This window comes from Panicum virgatum, chromosome 5N (genome assembly GCF_016808335.1).
Source record: "Panicum virgatum strain AP13 chromosome 5N, P.virgatum_v5, whole genome shotgun sequence".
NCBI lineage: Eukaryota > Viridiplantae > Streptophyta > Magnoliopsida > Poales > Poaceae > Panicum > Panicum virgatum.
Genome location: NC_053149.1, coordinates 46,205,190 through 46,224,737, shown reverse-complemented (window position 1 = coordinate 46,224,737; position 19,548 = coordinate 46,205,190). Strand labels below are relative to the sequence as shown.

Here is a 19,548-nt window from a genome sequence, read left to right as displayed (position 1 = left end):
ATGAGGTAGTGCAAGGTGCAACATATCCAAACATTGAAGCCGTAAAAGATGATGTGAGACTATGGGCAATATCATTGAAACGAGAATTCAGAGTCGTAAAGTCTGACAGTAAAGAATATGAGGTGAACTGTGTGAATGATGGATGTCCATGGCGAGTACATGCATTCAAGGGAAAATGGAAGTCGAACTGGAAATGTTCCATTGTGACATAGCACACTTGTTTGCTGTAAGAAATTCTTTCCTCGCATCGCAATATATCATGCGACTTTGTTGCAAAGCAAATATATGGGTTGATTATGGACAACCTAAATTATGAGCAAAAAATGATTGTTCGACACATTGAGCAGACTTACCAGTACACCATTAGTTATTTGAAGGCATGGCGGGCTAAAAAAAGGGTGTTCGAGATGCGGTTCGGCACATACGAGGTATCATATGATAACCTACCTCGTATGTTATCCCAGGTTGCTGCTAGAAATCCTGGAAGCTTTTATGACACATACCTCGTACCAGCCGTGACTAGGGGCAAAGAATTATGCAACGAGCCTTCTTTTGCATAGGTGCTTGTGTTAGAGCATTTCAGTGTTGTCTTCCGGTGATCTGCATTGATGGCACATTTCTGACTGGAAGGTATAAAGGTCAGATACTCACCGCAATCGGGGTAGATTGCAATAACCAAATAGTTCCGCTCGCATTTGCATTTGTTGAGAATGAGAACTTAGACAATTGGTATCGCTTCCTTGAACGAGTGAAGGTTCATGTTGTTGCTGCACGTCCAAATGTGTGCCTTATTAGTGATAGGCATGCAGGTCTGCTGCAATCAATACTGAAATTGCAACGTGGAACTGCGATAACGCCTCCATTGTGGCCCGATGTCCAAAACAGGTGGTGCATTAGGTATATGGGTGCAAACTTCTATGACCACTTCAAGAATAAGGATCTTAAGAACCTGTTTAAGAGGTTGTGCACCCAAAATCAACAGAGAAAATTCAATGCATTATGGCAGATGCTTGATCAGTTGACTGCAGAGCCAGTGAAGGTAAGGGCATTAGGAACAGGTACGAGTCAGGTTGCAGAGGCTAGGGATTCAATTGAGAAGCCATTTTCACACTGGATTCGAGGTGCACCTAAGGAGAAATGGTCATTCCTTTATGATACCAACGGAATATGGTATGGTATTCAGAGAACGAACCATGCAGAGTGTTTCAATATGGTTATGCGTTCTTGTCGTGCCTTTCCTCTTGTAGGAATTGTTGAGTTCATCATGTATGGGTGCATGAAGTATTTCAGAGAGCGTTACATGGCTGCAAGCATAAACATCAGCAACTCCCAAATTCAGTTTTACACAAGAGTGACACAATATATGCAAGAAAAGATTGAAAAGGTCAAACTGCACCGCATCATATCGACAGGTACAATGGAGCATAGATTTGAGGTTCTATGCAAGGATAGAACTGGTCGTGGTATCCGTAGAGATAGGGTGGTACAGGAGAGTTTGATTACAGTAGATGGCAAAGTCTTCTGCTCCTGCATGAAACCTAAGTTATTGCATTTGCCATGCTTGCATCTCATTGCGGCATGTGCAGTCTGGGTTGCAGCCAGAAGTATTTGTTTCACCTTACTTCAGCAAGGAAGCAGTTGTATCCACCTGGGGACATGAGGTATACGGGATTGGAATAGTGGGGCCTTTCATTCAGGATAATGAGAATAAGATGTTTATTCCTGATCCAGCCACTAAGAAAGGCAAAGGCCGCCGTCAGACATGTCGTATTCGGAATGGTATGGACGAGTCCGAAGCAAGCAAGGCACAAAAGCGTTGCAGCCAATGTGGAGCATTGGGTCCCAACTACAAGAAGTGTCCTCAGAATACACTTCACGATGCTGCTGACATCGGTCCTTCCGGAAATCCCAGAGATGGAGCACCTCCTACGTTCAGACGACCATCGACGAGAATTGCTCATGGAAGGCATTCGGTGTCATGATCCACAATTGTATCGAACATATTTGTAATATGTAGTAATCGTGCGTCCAGTTTGTATGGAACATATCTGTAATGTATAAATATCATGCATGGAGTTTATATCAAACCTATCTGTAATATATAGTAATCGTGTGTGGAGTTTGTATCGAACGTATCTGTAATGTATAAATATTACGCGTCCAGTTTGTATGAAACATATATGTACCTATGTGTTCTCATATATTTTTGAATGCAAGTATGAAGATGGACTCCTTGCTAGACCCAGTTATCGACTCGAGCCACAGGTCTTACTTTGCAGCAGTTGAGCACCAAGCCCTAGAGGTGCTACGTCCTCGTCCATCCGGGGAGGCGATCTCTATACACCATGATTGGTGTGACATATATGTAATGAAATATTATTGTTTATCACTTATGTATTGGTCGGTATTCCTTTATTTCGACAATTTTATTTATTGCAGGTTACATGAGGCCGGTCTACTGAATCTGAGCCGTCTTGTCGAGGGTGGGCCTATTCAGCTCGACCGATCCCTCCTGACGGCGTTCGTTGACAGATGGAGGCCGGAGACACACGTTCCACCTCCTGTATGGGGAGATGACTCCTATGCTGCAGGACGTGGCCTACCTCCTCGGCCTCCCTATCGCCGGGGAGGCTGTAGGTCCGTGTGTGGTGGCGGCCTCATGGAAGGTTGACCTGGAGGCCCGTTTTGCCCTGGTTGGTCGCGTGGAAGAAGCAGGTCCGATCAACCCGCACCCGTGAGCAGCAGGTCCTTCGAAGACCTAGTTCCTACAGTTTACAGTACGTATTCATTCCATATTTAAATTTAATTGTTATAATTCACATGTTCCATTGTCAGTTAAAATCATTAATCTTAATTGTTTATGCAGCCTGCCCTGTTGGCTGCGGATGCCGATGAGTACAGTGTGACCAGATCGCTAGAGGCGTACCTACTTTGGTTGTTTGGTTACATCATGTTCAACAACACTCATGGCAACTCGGTCGATAGGATTCTCCTTCCGTATGCACGGGAGATTGCGGATGGGGACGAGGACGTACCGCCCTACAGCTGGGGTGAGGCGGTACTTGCAGCCACTTACCGTGGACTTTGCGACGGCTGTATGAAGACACATGGGAACGCTATCCTGGCAGGGTGCCCACTACTACTACAGCTTTGGTCGTACGAGAGGCTAGCCGTTGGTTGGCCCATGGTCAGCCACGAGCCTTACCACGGGGCCATGTACGGCGATGAGGAGGACGACAGGCCCACTATTGGAACTATCTGGATCTGGCATCAGGTACGTTCGTAATAAATCTAATTTTGTTATTCATTGTTACATGATGCATTAGCGCACTTTTAATTTTACTTATTTGGAATGCAGAGGTCCTGGGTGCATGCCCAGGTTAAACGCGCATATCCTGAGTTTGTTTCGGAGCTTGACATGCGGACTCCCGAGGACGTTGTCTGGGAGCCTTACAGCCCAGAGGCTGTGGCTACCCGTGCACCAGCAGGCCTGTCTTCGCACTGCTCTGCGAATGCGAGCCTGTGGCTCTACAGCCATCCTGGTTTATGACATCGCGGTTGAGGCATATTGCCCCTGGAGAGTCAGGAGACAGTTTGGGCTGCGCCAGGAGTTTCCGGTGCCCACCACGTTGGAGCGTGTCAGTCGCCAGGACCACAGGTAATTATGAATGAACTTGGCTCATACATTCGTGTCGAATCTAACGATTCTTCGTGGTCCACTTTTGTAGGTTGTCAAGGAGTGGCTTGCCGTGCTCTGATGATTGGCTCACCAAGATGCAGCCGTGGGTGGACCAATGGGAATAGGCAGACGAGCACTTGGTCCATCCAACAGGACCACACACAGACAGCTCCTTTAGGGCTTACCTCACCTGGTACTTACCCCGGACTCGGGCTCGTCTGGTTTATATTGACACTCACCCGCAGCCATACCAGCCGAGGCCTCAGGATGGCTATGCCCGGCACCACGTGGAGGCACTTGCTGGCGCGGTGAGTCTCTTGATCATATTTGCATATATATATTTCGTATTTCGGTTTCTACATGTCATGACGAAAGACACGAGCGTACGCTAATATCCGTATTTTATGCGTAGGATTCTACCCCGATGCGGGCGCCGGACCTTCTTCTTCCTCATTTCGACCAGATAATGAGGGCTTCACCTTAGACGACCTCGACAGCTTGACTCCAGAAGAGCCTGCCGCGCAAGGTGACCCCGATGTCTTGGGGTATTCATAGCTAGGAGAAGCACCACTTGGGATCTCTCAGCAGCAGACACCGCAGCCCCTTGCGCGTCCTGAGCGACAGGTGAGGTCTCCGGATGTTCTCACCTACTCCGAGGGCCACGTCCGTGCCCAGCAGAGGGCTAAGAGGGTCCGACGCCTTAGGGGTGGTTATATATATATGATGTTTGTATCTCTGATGTTTATTTGTAATGAGATAGCTGTGGACCGCTTATTTGTATCCGATGTTTATGATTATGCTAGTTTACTTGTCATTTGTTTCTATTGATACTATTGATGTGAACTTGTTATGTTTATGGGTTCCATAATGCTCTTGAAATAAGGGAAGTTCTTGCGAATTTTTTCCGTGATTTAATGAAGGACAAGTTAGGTGCGGTAGGAGTTAGCGGCCGAGATCCCGCCGACGATGATGATGACTACACGCTCGAATAGCTCAAAATAGGAACCATAGTGTATTTAGCTGCGAGTACGAGATCACAGGTTGCCACTACTCAGCACGGCGATCACGGGTTTCCCAAATGTCGCATTCTTTGCCCAGACATACGTGACAAAAGACGACAACCCAATAGGAGTGCCCTTCCACCGTTTCAAAAAGATGTGACAACACGGAAACCACACCAGCTCACCTTCAAAGCAGCCTCTCTGGCGAGGACGACGGACCTGTCATTCTACAGCGAAGGTCTGTGGCGTGTAGTGGGGAAGGCGACATCTAGGCGCGATCGACCGAGCGACAGCAATGCAGTGCTGTGAGTCTGCATGCACAGAGATGCATCGAGTAGTCATTTCGAGAATCGAATCTAGCCTTTTCAGTATTAGGTCAGCTAGCCTCTTCACTGTGTTGTCATGTCGGCTTTTTAGGTGCATTTACACTCCACACTCCAGGTATCAGACCTTTGTGCGCCTATAAAAACTCCAAAGTTTGTGAACTCCCAGCAGCACTCAAACACCAAAGCTCATTGTATACCCAATGTCTGGAGGTGGGTTTAGTGGGAAGAATTACTACGGTTTTGGGAAAGGAAAAGGGGGAAGAAAGGAAGACCCCATAATATGGGAGGAGCCTCTTGGACCTGATTCCTTTCCGGAACCAGTGTTTGAGTTTCCGCCACAGCACAAGAGTGAATTTACCAATGAAACTCCTCTTCGACAATACGATAACCGTAGAGAACCATGGCCAAAATGCAGACATGGTGAGGACTGCTTAGTGCAGATGTGCACCGACGGGATGGATGGCGGTCGGCATTTCTTTAAATGTCCACACGCATGGGTAATACTCGGTTGTTTCATTTCTTTATCTTCAATGAGACACCTTACATGAAATTTGTTTTGCAGTCTTCCGATGCTCCAGAAAACTGTGGTTTTACTAGGTGGGTCGATCCTGCACCAATTGATTCTGTTCAGGAGTTCATCGAGTACCTCCAAATAAAGATCTTTGATCTGGAATGCAAGGTGAACCATTATGAGGAAGTGAGCGAGGGTAACAAAGACGACGAAGATGATGATACCAGCAATGCTGCCGGTTCACAGGATGAACCATGCACTATTTCTTACTGCAACCGCCCTTGTCACAAGATGAAGAGCCCTGCGCCTCCGGCACCACCGCCTGCACCACCTGCAATGGGTGGATACTGCGGAGAAGCCTCAACGCAGTTTGCTACGTGGGGGTACGGCTACTAGGACTACTTAGTGCTAGTGACATGCTGCATCGTTGTGTTTGTTGTGTTTTTTTTTAAATTACCTAAGGCATGTTAGGTTAGTCCGGAATCTGTTTACCGTAGTTTGCAACAGGTTCTGCCATGCCACTGCATGTGTAATGTGTGTTTCATTATCGTTGTATTATGATGTAAAATTTGATGGTTCACATTATGTAATGCATTTCTTAGTTCTTATTTCTTATCGTTATATTAATTAAATGTGTGCTTTTTAGTATTCTAGTGACATGAAAAGCTCCGAAAATATTAAGGACAAGTTCAAATATTTCATAGATTCCCAGCTACAACTGCCAATTAATGGTAAAAGTTACAACACCCAGAGTCAAGCTCTCAACTGAAAACATAAACAACTAATTGCAATGGCATGTGCACGCGACAAGGTAATTTCTTTTTGCATCTAAACCTACCATGCCATATGAAATGTAAAATGTCGGGATTACATGGTACTACTCTACTTAGTGCACCGAGGATATTTGCCCTTCCTAATTGCTTCGGGGCCGGCTTCCTTCGCACGGCATGCCCTCTCTCGCTTTCTCTCCCTGTCAGCTTCACGTTCGGCCGCTGCCTTATGATCCACCTCCTCCATCCTCTTGCGGATCTCTTCTTGCTCTTTTTTGCGCTTCTCCTCTTACTGTTACTCGTGCTTCATTCGGCGCCAACGTTCTGCAGCTCACCTTGCTTGTTGTTCCACAAAGTCCTTTGCCTGCTGCGACTGGACGGTGTCGAACCACTGCATAAAATCACAAAGAGGCGGAGGAGACTTTGTCCAACAAAAGTTAGAATCATAACTCAATGTTAGGTCACAAAGAAAAATAGGGTATGTTGTCCAGCTACCTTGGCCCGGTCTTTGCCGTATCGCTTAGGTGGATCATATTCGTAGTTCTCACACATAAAGAACCTCATACCATAGTCATCTTCTAAAACATCAGATTGCATGAACTTGCATAACGAACCGCAGAAGCACATTAGCACATCAATTCCTTCAGATAAGGTGGCTACACACTTGCTCCACGGAATGTAGGTTGATCCTGACGAAGACATTGGCGCTATAGTGTGGTGCGCCAAATGACGAACAATGATTTAAATAATGCACATATCGTATACCAAATCGATGCGTGAAAATATAGGTACTGTCATAATTCTATTGTCTTATGCTGCAATATCAATAAGATACTGTCATAATTCTATTCTAATGCATAATTAATTTAAAAACAAGTCTGTAAAAGTACTCAAATTGTAATACTAAACGAGTGTTCTAAAGTACCAAATCTAATTCATTTAATCCGCTAATTAAATTAAATTATTATACAAGATCAACGGATTCATACGGAAGTTACCGGTAGATCACAAGTGCGGAATTCGGCAGAGCTTCGCCGCTTTTTTTCTCCTCACCCCTCCTTTTCCTGAATTTTTAGGCTCAAATGACAAGGGAATGGCGGCCTGGGCTTATATATGGGGGAGGGACCCTGTCGCCCCTAGGGTGGGCGACAGGCCCCTGTCGCCCTTGGGGGGGCGACAGACCCCCCTTTCATTTTTTTCGGCCATGGACCTCATTGCAAATTTGAAGAAAAAATATTACATTTAGGGCCTGTCGCCCTCCTATAGGGCGACCGGGGGTATTTTTGAAATTTTTCAAAACAGACATATATTTTTGAAATTTTGATTTTTTAAATATAAAAAAGAAAAAATTCCAGAGAATTGTATAGGCTTTGTGGCCGGGTGAGCTCCCACGGTGGGCCGAGCAAAGTTGCACGGCCCAAAAATCATACAGTGGTGTGACTGGTGATTTTTTTTCCAGCAAGTGTGACGAGCTTTTTTTTATCACAAGAAATTGAAGTAAATTACACCCATTTTTAACATAATAACTTAACAGTTGCTTGCAGATTAGTCCAACAACTTGTAAACTGCTATATGGTGTAACAACTACAGAAAAGTAAGTTTGGAATACTTGTATGTTATATGTTATAATACCATAATATTTTCTTATGTCCGACCATACTCTTTAAATTGTTCAACACTCAATCCCGCATTTAATTCACGTCGTCATATATATTAGAACAAATATTGTAATGGGCTAGAAGCTGACTGATATGTAGGTGCAAAAGAGAAAATGAAGAAAGAGAAAAAGATCAGCGTATAGGGATGCGCCTGCTTCGGGCGGGTGGAGAGGCAGCAGGTCTGCTGCTACTGGCTAAAAGCCTGCCGTTGTCTCCCGCTATTGGCTGTTGTTGCTCCCATTCAATAAATAGTGGTGGGATCCACCATCACCCATGCATCCGTCGCAACCGGCTAAGACCGTCCACAGTGGAGGGAGCAAATGAAGGAACAAATACACTGTTTGACACTGTAGATGTACTGTTTGGTACTGTAGACACAGAGGGCGTGGGAAACGAGGAGGGAGCAAATTTGCTCTTGCTCCCTCCGCTGTGGTCAGCCTAACGGCGAAACCATTAACCATGCTCTTGCAGTACACATCAGGTAGATCAGGTGTTGGATTTTCATATGCTTCATGATGTACATCTTTGCAGATTCATAACCTAAATATTATCAAAAACAAACAACAACTAATAGACTTCAACCCACTTTCTCTGTTTACTTTGTAGAACACGGGATTTGTCCTCGACAAAATACATCTTCTTATCTCCTTCCAATGAATTGAGTGGTTCGGGTACACCTCAACGTGATATAACTTTGCAATGTCCAATACTAAATTAAACATAGCTAACGCTGAGCAAAGTTATCTTATGTGAAGGATTCCTTCTAGCTAGCATATAGAAAAAAAAAAGCTCTAAAGAGAGTAGTAAGTTGTCACCTAATTACCATCTGCTCACTCGCGAAAATAGTTGGTGGAAATTAGCTTCCTAAACTCCTATTTCCGGTCCACCAAAACTGCTGCTACCATCAAACAAGCAAGCAATTTGTAAACCGTTCTTCTAAACTCCTGTTTCATTCCCCCATTAGCTCCAGCCAAATACACCGCGAACCAATGCAGCCGCCGCCGCCGTAACTCTGTTGAGTGTTGAAGCAGGCGAAGTAAAAGCCTTTAGAAATAGAAAGAGAGATAGAGAGACACAAAGGAAATGGGGTTATTTACATTTTTATCATTATAGGGAAGGTCACTCGCTGGTTTAGTACTCTTAAACGAGCTCCTACAGATTTAGCACTACTGTAGCTGGAAATCTTACGTTTTTACCATTTTTGCCTACGTGGCAGGACACGGCGGCAGGCTACGTTGGCGTCCGGTCAGCAAAGCGAGGCGAAATGTCCTTTGTGCCCTGCTCGTGACCTGCACCTCTCTTCTCCATCTCCGACAGCTGGGCCCTACAGATCCTCTCACCACCAAGTGGGCCTCACTTGTCAGATTCATCTCCTACCTCTAGCAGGTGCGCACGGACGCCGCCCGCCTCATCCGGACCCCTGCGCGCTGCCGCCGGCGCCGTCCCTCACCGTGGCTCTCGGTCCGCGGCGACCGTGACCCAGACGACGTGGCGTGGCGTGCTGCGCTCCCGCACACCTTCTCCGCCAACGCGCTCTTCACCACGCTCGCCAGGCTCCCCTCGCTCGCACGCCTCTAGCTCGTCGGGCTCGGTGCCTGGGGCCCGCTCCCGGGCGCAAGCTCCGCCGCCTCCCGGCCAGCGTTCCTGGAGGTGGGGAAGACAGTGGCACGACTGGTCCTCACCGACAACAACTTCACTGGGAAGATTCCGGCGGGGTAAGAAGCACCAATAATTTGAATGGATCTTGGCATTGCTTTGCTTGCATTTCGATGAATTGAATGCATTTCTCCTATTATCTATCTTCCGCGAGTAACTAACGAAAGCACTAGCTTGCTAGCTCTCGCTCCTCTGTTCCTTGCTTGTCCTGCTCTGTTCTGTTCCCCAAGCCCTGTGCCCCTGCCCCTGCTGATGGAGCTAGCAAACCGGGCAGGTTACAGCACGCACACGTGCAGCGACGCAGGCACGAGCGGGCGTAGGCCGGGGCGAGCAGACGGCACCAGACGGCAGCCCAAATCAAGCAGGAGCAGGTCAGCTGTAGCAGCACCAGGAGCAGCGCTGGTCCGAGGGCCAGGGGCCAAGGGGCGCGCCGCGTGCGGCCAGCGAGCAGGGCGGGCAGGTGCCCGCCTGGCCGTGGCGCGGGGCCAGGGCCCAGGGGCGACGTGCTCGCGCGTCTTCCCGCCATGGCCTGCTTCCGAGCGTGCGCCTGGAGAGGATGGCGCTCCCGAGCCATGGCCACCAGCTGTGCGCCGCTCCCAATGCCCCCGGGGCTAGGGCCCAGCGGCACGGGGAGCGGAGGCCGGAGAGGAGGGGGGGGAGCTCGGTGACCGGGCTGGTGACAGAGGTAGAAGACGAATATGACAAGTGGGTCACGGGCACATGAACAAACGGCAGGGGCACAAAGGACATTTCGCCTCGCCTTACTGACCGGGTGCCAACGTGGCCTGCCGCCGTGTCTCGCCACGTAGGCAAAAGTGGTAAAAACGTAAGATTTCCAGCTACAGTAGTGCTAAATCTGTAGGAGCTCGTTTAAGAATGCTAAACCAGCGAGTGACCTTCCCTATAATGATAAAAATGTAAATAACCCAAGGAAATGAGGGGAACAGTTTTTTTTTTTTTTGACGGTTGCGGGGAACAATTTTTGTGTGACAGTTGCGTCTGCGTGCCTGCGGCCCTGCGCGGTCATTCTCAGCCTCGGCTCGGCTTCCTCCCCATGACCCCATCCCCACACCGCGACGCGTGCGGAAACCCTAGCCGCCGGTGATGTCGGACCCCCGCTACCCGTACTCCCGAGGCGCTTTGCTAGGCGGCGACGGCGAGCCGCCGCCGCCGCCGCCGCCGCGGTACTCCGACTTTGAGGTCGACCTCATCGCGGCCCGTTACGCCGCCGCCCCGCCGCCTCCGCCCTACCCCTCCTCCGCCGACGCCAGCGCCTTCGACTCGCACGTCGGCGCCTTCGACTCGCTAGTCGGTGCCTTCGACTCACCCGTCGGCGCCTTCGACTCGCACTTTGGCGCTTTCGACTCGCACGCCGGTGCGGGGCGATCCGCGGGAGGTGAGAGCGGCCATCTCCCTGTTTCGGTTGGTGTAAGTCATTTCCCTTGTGTGTTCATCGGCAATGCTGCTGTATTTTGGCTGATGCATGGGCCGGCCTGGGCAATTTGTTCCCTGTTCCTGTTCGTGGTTACCGTGGTGTATGGACGTATGGCTGCTTGTTGATCTGAAACTTAGTAGACGAATGTACGTTGATACGTTGGCTGTGGCACTTTGAGCATATGTTAGTGGGTTATGAAAATCATGGGTCCTTTGAATTATTGATTGGGTGTTGTTACTTGTTTGCGTTAATGTAGCTTGTACTGATCTAGTGTATATATAGAGTACTTACGATCAGTATATTATGCTTCGTATAATTGTGAGGGTCCATAAAGCTTGTGATCACCGCAGCGAATAGATACGGGTAATAAGTAACTGCACCATTTAGTATCGGCAGTGCCATTACCTTCTACTTATGTATGGCTGTCCCATAGCCTTATATAGGCTCTCAGGTGTTTGAGTTGTTTGAAAGTATTTATGTAAAATGTTGTGTAAATTGTATTTTCACGGAGCGTTCTTTGTGAACGATCTGAGCAATTAAGAACAAAAGGATCACCAGCCTAGTTATCTGAAGGTGGTAGAGTCACGTAGCTTCTAAAAGAGCTTTCAAGTAGGCTGAGCTCAGTTGTATTTGTATGAACTTTGTTTTAGTTGTCCTTTTCGAGCATCTGAGACCTTTATGTATGGAATAAGCTTAGAACAACAATGGTATAATATTCGAACAGGGAAGAGCCTTGGTAATGGCAAGTAGTAACTAGTAACTGCGCTAGAAAACAGAATACTGGGAGTTTGGACCTTTGGGCTTGTCATTTTGAATGTGGAAAAGCTATCACCATGTTTCTATCGAATAGATCCAGGCCAATTTTGAGGCTAGCTACCAGCTATAAACACACTTGATTATTACCATTCTGCTATGATGAAACATAAAAAGTTACATTTTTGCAGTACATCTGAAGTGAGTGATACTAATTATCACTAATAGGTTCTCAGACAGCATTAGAGCTATCATTTTCCCTTATACTAGTATTACTTTTAAGTTTGATAGCTATGCTTTCATTCATGTCAGTACTTTATAATTATTTTCAGTATATGGTGCCTAATACACCTGGCTTATAAAGTTCCTTTGTATATCTACTATAGCTCTCTATCACCAATCTTTTATGGGAAGTCATAGTACTGTTGGCCAGAATGAGGCTTTATATTCATCAAATACTATGGCTAAACGCCCTAGGCTTGAAAGCAGCTTTCCTATGTATCCACAACGACCGGGGGAAAAGGACTGTGCCTTCTATATGAGGACCAGAACCTGTAATTATGGAGAGGCCTGCAAATTTGACCATCCACAATGGGTTCCAGAGGGTGGAGTTCCGAACTGGAAAGAGGTGACTATCTGTCGTTATTTTTTATAGCAGTCTATATATATTTTATTATTTCAAATATTAATTCTATTAAGCTTATTTGTTGTTTGTTTTTTATGTGCGTACCTTTATGGCTTTATCTATTTCCAAAACCATGCTTGTATCTTTGTTAGTAAAACTGGCCACATAAATATAAGGTAAGAACACAGTTAGCTGGCCTCTATTTCTGCGTTTAAGTGTTAAACAGGTGCATTGCAACAACATGCTTTTTTTTGTTTTTTAAAAGCAAGCTAGTTAGCTGCAGCCTGCAGGGTAGCCATTCAATCATGGTTGACAGAGCCTAATCCTAGCAGAGAATTTTTCACAGACTTCATCGAGTTGCTACAAATCCAGCCACTTGTGAGTTGTAGCATCCAAAGTGGGAAGGGGAACAGATCGTTGGTAAAAATACTTTGTTTGGGTTTTTTATGCACAATATATGAAGCTGGAAAAGGCTCCAAAGTACCCCCTACTCAGTATTTATAGAATGGCATTGAAGTACCACTCTTTAACATACGGTCCCCAACTCGTAGTTGGTGCAATATTGTATGGTGTTTTTTCACTGAATATATACTATATACATTGCTTATTTTTCTGTTAGCTAGGGAGATTGAGGTAATAGTCATTAATGTCTAAGCCAATGCTACACTTCTAGCAAATGTTTACTAATCAACACTCTAAGGTTGCATTAGGTGTGCTGGTCTTTAAATTAATTTCCACTTCACTATTCTTTTTTGTGTATATTGAGCGATTCACATCCTCTCTCCCTCTCTAGTATTGTTGTTGGTGACCTGTACGGTGAAGAAGACAAGTTCCTACCATACTTCAGTCAAAGCTTACTTCTACACCTGTCCATATTTTGATTTAGAAGATTGTATTTTGAAAAAGGAAAAAAATAACTTTTGTCTCTCTTTGATAAAAGAAATGTCTCTGTTTAATTCATGACTAAAAAGTTCATATAGTTTTAATCACATTCAGATATTCCTCACTTGAGTGTGTGGTGTGCCTGTGTGATTGTGTGCATATGTGTTCATACTCTTCCTTCTGGAGGGGTACATACAATCTGTCCGATGCTCTCTTTCTTCAATACGAAAATATGCTGCTCTCCTGAGTGTTTGAGGGGGGAAAATCCCTCAAGTTAAAAGTTAGATTTGTTATTGATATATTGAAACCTTACAATTCCTGAATTTGCTCCTGATGTCTGTTTCCCCTTCACTTCTCATGCATATCTCTTGCCTCCTCCCTATCCTCTTTTTGTCCATGATGCCCCTTGGAACTGCTTTTCTTAACACCCATACACCTACAGCACCTGCCATTCCCCGTTTTCCCTGGCTATATATGTAAGGTGTGTGCAAGATAACCATTTAATTTTTAATGAATGTTCTGTCTGCATCTCTACATGACATGGTTTGTAAATCACCGCCTAGGTAGCTAGGCGACAGGTCACGCCTGAGTCCTGGGCATCGCTGTTGCCTTGGCCAAAGCAGTGAGAAGAGGGCAGGGAGGGAGGGAGGGAGACGAGAGAGAAGACCGGCAGGGAATCAGCACTCAGCAGGGCCAGGCAACCTCTGTCCCCTGTCCCTGCCGGCTGCAGTGGGCGATCTGGATGGGGCAGTCACGACACTTGATCTGGACGAGAACAGCGGCAGGGGTTTTTATAGGTCTGGTGGGTTTGTTGTGGCTCTCTCTGTGCTCGATCGCTGCTGGCGACACGTTATAGCGTTGCTACTGCTAGCAATTTGCCCAACCGTAATCGGCTGGAATAGTTTAGCGATATTCCCTCTGCATTTTGTACCATTTTTTCTTTTCTCTTGAGAAGTAAGCATGTGTATCATCATGTATGGCATCTTCGTGCCTTAAGCGCCTAGGTATAGAGGGTCACTGTATTGCTGTTAGAACCATGGTACATTGTACTCCTACCATATGTATGCATGTCTTCTTTCCTCCAACTACATGTTGCTGTTTTCTTTCTTTCTGAATTGCATACCTTTGTTTTATTCCTCACCATCCTGTTGCAGAACATAGAGACTCAAAATCATTACCATGCCATCCATTGGCATTTGCCGCTTATGGTTCAACACAACCTGGTTCCAGTCTTTGCGTTTTTGCTAGCTTCATCATGCTGGACAAGTGACTCCTTGTGCATTTGCATGTGCACTACAAAGCTGGCACACCTATGCTACATCAACTCTTAATATCTCTCCCATTAAGACCCTGTTTGGATCACCTAGGACTGGAGTTTAGTCCGGACTAAATTTTACGTGCTTTAAAGTTAGGTGACTAAAATTAGTCCATAAGGTAGTTGAGAAACACAAAAAGTCCATTTTGTCCATCCTTTTTGCATTTGAGTGAAAAGAGATAAGGTGGAGGGGTACTCTTGTAATTTCTCTGATGGTTAGCTACTTTTAGTTCAAATTAGATGGGTTTTGAGGACTAATGGACTAAAGTTTAGTTGGGCTGGAACTAATTTTTAGTCTACCTAGTCCACCTGTTTGGATCGACTAATGGACTAAACTTTAGACCTAAAGACCTAAAGTTTAGTCCACGGATCCAAATGGGGTCTAAATAATGTTTAACTAATACTTATTCAGTTTAAATGCTGATAAACATTGACACAAGCAACTATTTATATGGGGGCACACCTAGTAGCTAAGGGCAGCTCCAGCGTTGTGTGACTTGTGTCTTAAGGGGGTGCTAGGAAGAGAGAGAAAGGAGGGAGGGTGCAATACATTGGACCAAGGGTGCTAGCTTAGCAGTTGCTAGCACCGGTGTCCTATCCTAGCACCCGGGGCAAACAGGGGAGAGAGAAAAGGAGAGAGAACCAGGGATTCGGGAGAGGAGGGAGAGGGGGGAGGCTGTGGCTTGTGGGCTCCAGCTTAATCCATGGATGAGGTGCAACACGGTGCTATACACTGGACTGAATTTTACTAAGGTAGCAACTATGACGTGGCCAAGTCTTAGCACTCCCTCATGTTCCATACACTGCAGATGCCCTAAAAAAAACAGTTGCACTTTCATGGGAGTGCTATTTCTGGATTTTTTTTTCAATTTTCTTGGCTATTACTTGGTTTGCCTTTCTATATTTGGCACCTTCTGGAGTAATCACCATAATGTTATGTAGCTGTGCCTTCTGTCTTGTAATCCTCTGAATGAATTTTTTTCCTGTCTTGCTTTTGCAGTTCCGTAACGTTGAAGATTCTTATCCTGAGCGACCAGGGGAACCAGATTGTCCTGTAAGTAATTCATATTCTTGTTTCAGTCTTTCAGAATATGTATGATCAATATATTCATAATATTATTCTTGACTTTGCAGTATTTAGTGAAGTCTAATCGCTGTAGATTTAAATCGAAATGCAAGTTCAACCATCCAAAGGAAAAGGTGAATGCATTATCGGCTGGAACGGACAACGGAGTATGTTAATTATATTTATTGACTAGCCTAATAGTTTTTGAACCCTCCATAATGAAGTCTCAATGACTATGCTTTCCTGAAATACAGCAGTCTCTAATTGCCGATAGTGCCATCTTACCAGTGAGGCCTTCTGAGCCTGTTTGTTCCGTAAGAACATCTACCATGGCATATTTTATTATCATAAAATTATCTTTGTTTTTCTCAGTTGTGTAATTCTTAAGTTCATTCCTTAAAGTGTCCTGTATTTCAGTTCTATGTAAAAACAGGCAAATGCAAATTTGGTGCAAAATGCAAGTTCAATCATCCCAAAGATGTTGGGATAGCACCTGTGATTGCAAAGGAAACCATATATACAGCAACAACTGATGCAGCAGCACACATTGGTACAGCAGATAGTTCAGTTCCAGCAAAGACGCATGCACCAACTGCCCCAGCTGAGGCACATAATGCAAAGGGGCTTCCTATAAGACCAGTATGTGTTTACCAAGTGATGTTTTTCTTTAGCTAGAGCAGTAAACTTTATTTACATACCTGTCTTAAGGTGGTACCTTTTTAATTTGCTATAGCATCAGATACACTAAGTTTCAGTTTATTCATGTCTTTTATTTGGAAACCATATCAATTAGTCTGTCACAAAAAATGCAGCAAATTAACAAATTTAAACAGGCTCTATGCCTACTGCAGATTCTGTCGGTAATTCAGTCTTGGTTTGTAAAAGGATGTTATGGATATAATTGTTATCTCTCTACAATTCCTTTTTCTTAGTTCTCTCAAAGTACTATCTGCTAGAGTATCTTTTCACATATCACTACAGTCTAATAACCTTTTCTCCCATATTGCAGGGTGAAGTTGATTGCTCGTTTTATATGAAGACAGGCAGGTACCTTCTTCTCTAACAGGATCACCATCTTAGTTGCCTTTGTCTCTTAATACAAGTTTGTAGATGTCTGAATGTCTGATATCTTTTTCCTTTTTGCACTTTTACAGCTGCAAATATGGTTCTATTTGTCGCTTCAACCATCCTTATCGGCCAGGTTTGTTCTTTTCATAACTAATCATTTGATCGAGTTAAATTATCATGACATCCTGTGGGCCATTTTTTTTTCTATTTTCATTGTGTTACTTCCGGAAGGATAGAGAAACCATCAGTAAATCACTCTATTCAATGTCATAACTTAGCCTGCAATGTATTGGATTGGCCTGTTGAATAGAAGACTTGTCAAGTACAGATCAAGCTTGCAGTGACCTTGTAATTGTTTAGGTTCTAAAAAGTCTTAAAATGGTATAGAAGAGACAGAACCGGATATTCTAATCTTATATGTTCTTGCTACGAAATTATGATAGAAACACTTCGAAATTTTGTTTGAAGTGTCTGTTACTCATTAGCTTAGCTTTTGTGGATCACTGACAGTCTCTCTTGCGGTTGTGACCATTATTATGTAGCTGCTTTTTATTCTCATGCTAAAACATATTGACCTTATGCTGCAAATTTTCAGACATCAATTTTAAGATAGTTTCTCATTCCATTTTCAAGACTGGTACCTATCAACTTCAATGTCACAACAGCATTAGTGCTTAAAATTATGACCTCCAATTTTGATGCAACTTTTTACACATGGAATTGTTTTTAGACATTTTTTCTGATATTGTTTTGCACCATGTGCAGTTGTGGATATAGCATCGATGGCTCCACTGGTTCAAGCTACTCTTCCTACTCCAGAACCCATTACCTCTGCAGCGGTGTTAAATCCAGTTGCAAATATTACGCAATGCTTTGATTTTCATGCGACTCATCTCCCGGTAAGTGTAGACTAAGAATCTAAAATGGCAGTGTGGTGCTTTTTGTGCCATACAGTAGCACTATGTAGCCTAAGAATCCAAAAATGACAGTGTAGACTAACATATGCTTTCTTTTGTAAAATGCAGATTGAACCTGTGCCTATAATCTATCCTCAGAGGCCTGGAGAAACTGCTTGTGATGTATGTGGCATGACCATCTTCTTTAGTGTCCAATTCAGTTTATCAATGTGCTATTATGCTCGATTTATTATGCTTATTTGATCCTTTTGTCCTTTTCTCATTTTTGTTTAATGTAGTTTTACATGAAGACAGGATCTTGCAAGTATTCTCAGAAGTGCAAGTTTCACCATCCTATCAACCGCTCTGCACCTGATGCCAATGAAAATGGGGATCCTCAGCAGCCTGTGACACTTACTCTTGCTGGCCTTCCAAGGAGAGAGGTAACCTTGCTAGACTAAATTACTGGTAGCTAACACACTTGAAATTGTAAAATGGTATCTGCTAAATAGTATCCAACTTTAAAACATTTTTAATGCCTTCCAGTCATTCTTTTGGGATAGCACCTTTTATAAACCAAGAATAAAGATCCAAACTTGTCTTAAATCAATTTGGACGTTATATAAAAATGTTGTATTTTTATTCCATGTGTTGGCTGGGATTGAAATGCCTGCCTCCTCCGCTGCATCACCTGAGAAAAATAACCTGGCCACACCATCTTGTTGGCCAGTACTTGTCAGGCATTAGACATGTTGTGACAAATGACACTTCAGCAAATTGGTTTTTCCATTAATTTTATTGACAAAACTAATTTGTAGGTCAAGCCAGCAATCTGCTGGTAAGCTGGCATTTGGAATAGTAAACCGATGATGTGACCGGTTTCAGGGGCAGACCTAGGATTGGACTAGACCCTGGGCTGAGCTAGTTAAAACATGTTGCAACTCATATTTGGGTCTGATATTTATGCCCAGGCAGCCTGGGTCAGAGATCTGCCCCTGAGGGTTTCCTCACTGGTCTGGTTTCACAAACTGCAGCAGTTTCTGTTGACAGAAGTCTCTTAGCAGTACAGTGTCCATTGTTATGACCTATATGTTCACTCTTACTGGAAAGGAAGCTTTTGTGTTGTACGCTGGTTTTCAGCTGAGACTTGCTTGGTTTGCCCTTCTGTTTATTTTTTGCAAATGTTCTCTTAGTTACCTATTTCAGTAGCCAAGGACTATTGTTGTTGAATTCATCTCTCCCTCCCTCGTCAAATGCTACCTGTAATGTTAGTTCAATAGTGGCTGACGCTTGCTGGTGCTTACGCAGGATGCTGAGATCTGTGCATTCTACATGAGGTCTGGCACGTGCAGGTATGGCGCGCTCTGCAAATTCGACCACCCTCCCCCACAGGAGGCTATTGCCAAGCTGCAGGCAGGTGGAAAGGAAGGTGAGAAGGAGAAGGAAGGCGAGGAGAAGGAGAAGAAAGGTGAAGAGAAGGAAGGGCTGAGCGTCGTCCTGCGCTAGGCCGTGATGCTGCATCCTGTCAGCTGCCTCATTAGATTGTAATGCGCTAATCGCGCTGGTGGTTAAAGGTTTTGTCCGGGTTGTGGTGGGCGTCCGATTAGTGAAGTTGAGTTACCCCCGCTACAGTTTATTGGAACAGTGCTGGTACTAGCGAGTTTTTTTTAAGCATGCGGGTACTAGCCAGTTATATCTTCGTTTGTTGCCGTAGATGACAGTAGTCTGGCTGTGGTAGGATGTCATGTTGACATGCCCTGGTGCCTATTGCAGCAGTACTTTCTTGGCCGTGATACCACCTTGCAGCAGTGCTGTCTTTGTTGTCCTCATGTTTGTAACTTTGCATTGATGCTCTCTGCCCGCGTATGACTTTAGTTCCCAAACAATTTTCTACGGATCACATCGAG

At 44.9% G+C, this 19,548-nt stretch overlaps 1 protein-coding gene across 5 annotated transcripts; it reads left to right on the top strand.

The window, feature by feature from the left end:
• The first annotated feature begins 10,591 nt into the window (after positions 1-10,591).
• LOC120672904 (zinc finger CCCH domain-containing protein 8-like) lies at positions 10,592-19,490 on the top strand. 5 transcript variants are annotated; one of them, XM_039953514.1, is made up of 12 exons: positions 10,592-10,997; positions 12,176-12,417; positions 15,612-15,665; positions 15,746-15,844; positions 15,932-15,991; positions 16,095-16,316; positions 16,687-16,724; positions 16,832-16,878; positions 17,511-17,644; positions 17,771-17,824; positions 17,941-18,084; positions 18,950-19,479. In XM_039953514.1, the coding sequence occupies exons 1-12, from the start codon at positions 10,706-10,708 to the stop codon at positions 19,145-19,147; spliced, it is 1,584 nt and encodes a 527-aa protein (XP_039809448.1). In that variant the 5' UTR covers positions 10,592-10,705; the 3' UTR covers positions 19,148-19,479. The 5 variants fall into 5 exon arrangements, with proteins under 5 accessions (XP_039809448.1, XP_039809451.1, XP_039809450.1 ...); XM_039953517.1 differs by having other exon boundaries at positions 10,603-10,997; positions 15,746-15,811; positions 15,935-15,991; positions 18,950-19,490; XM_039953516.1 differs by having other exon boundaries at positions 10,603-10,997; positions 15,746-15,811; positions 18,950-19,490.
• Positions 19,491-19,548: the final 58 nt, after the last annotated feature.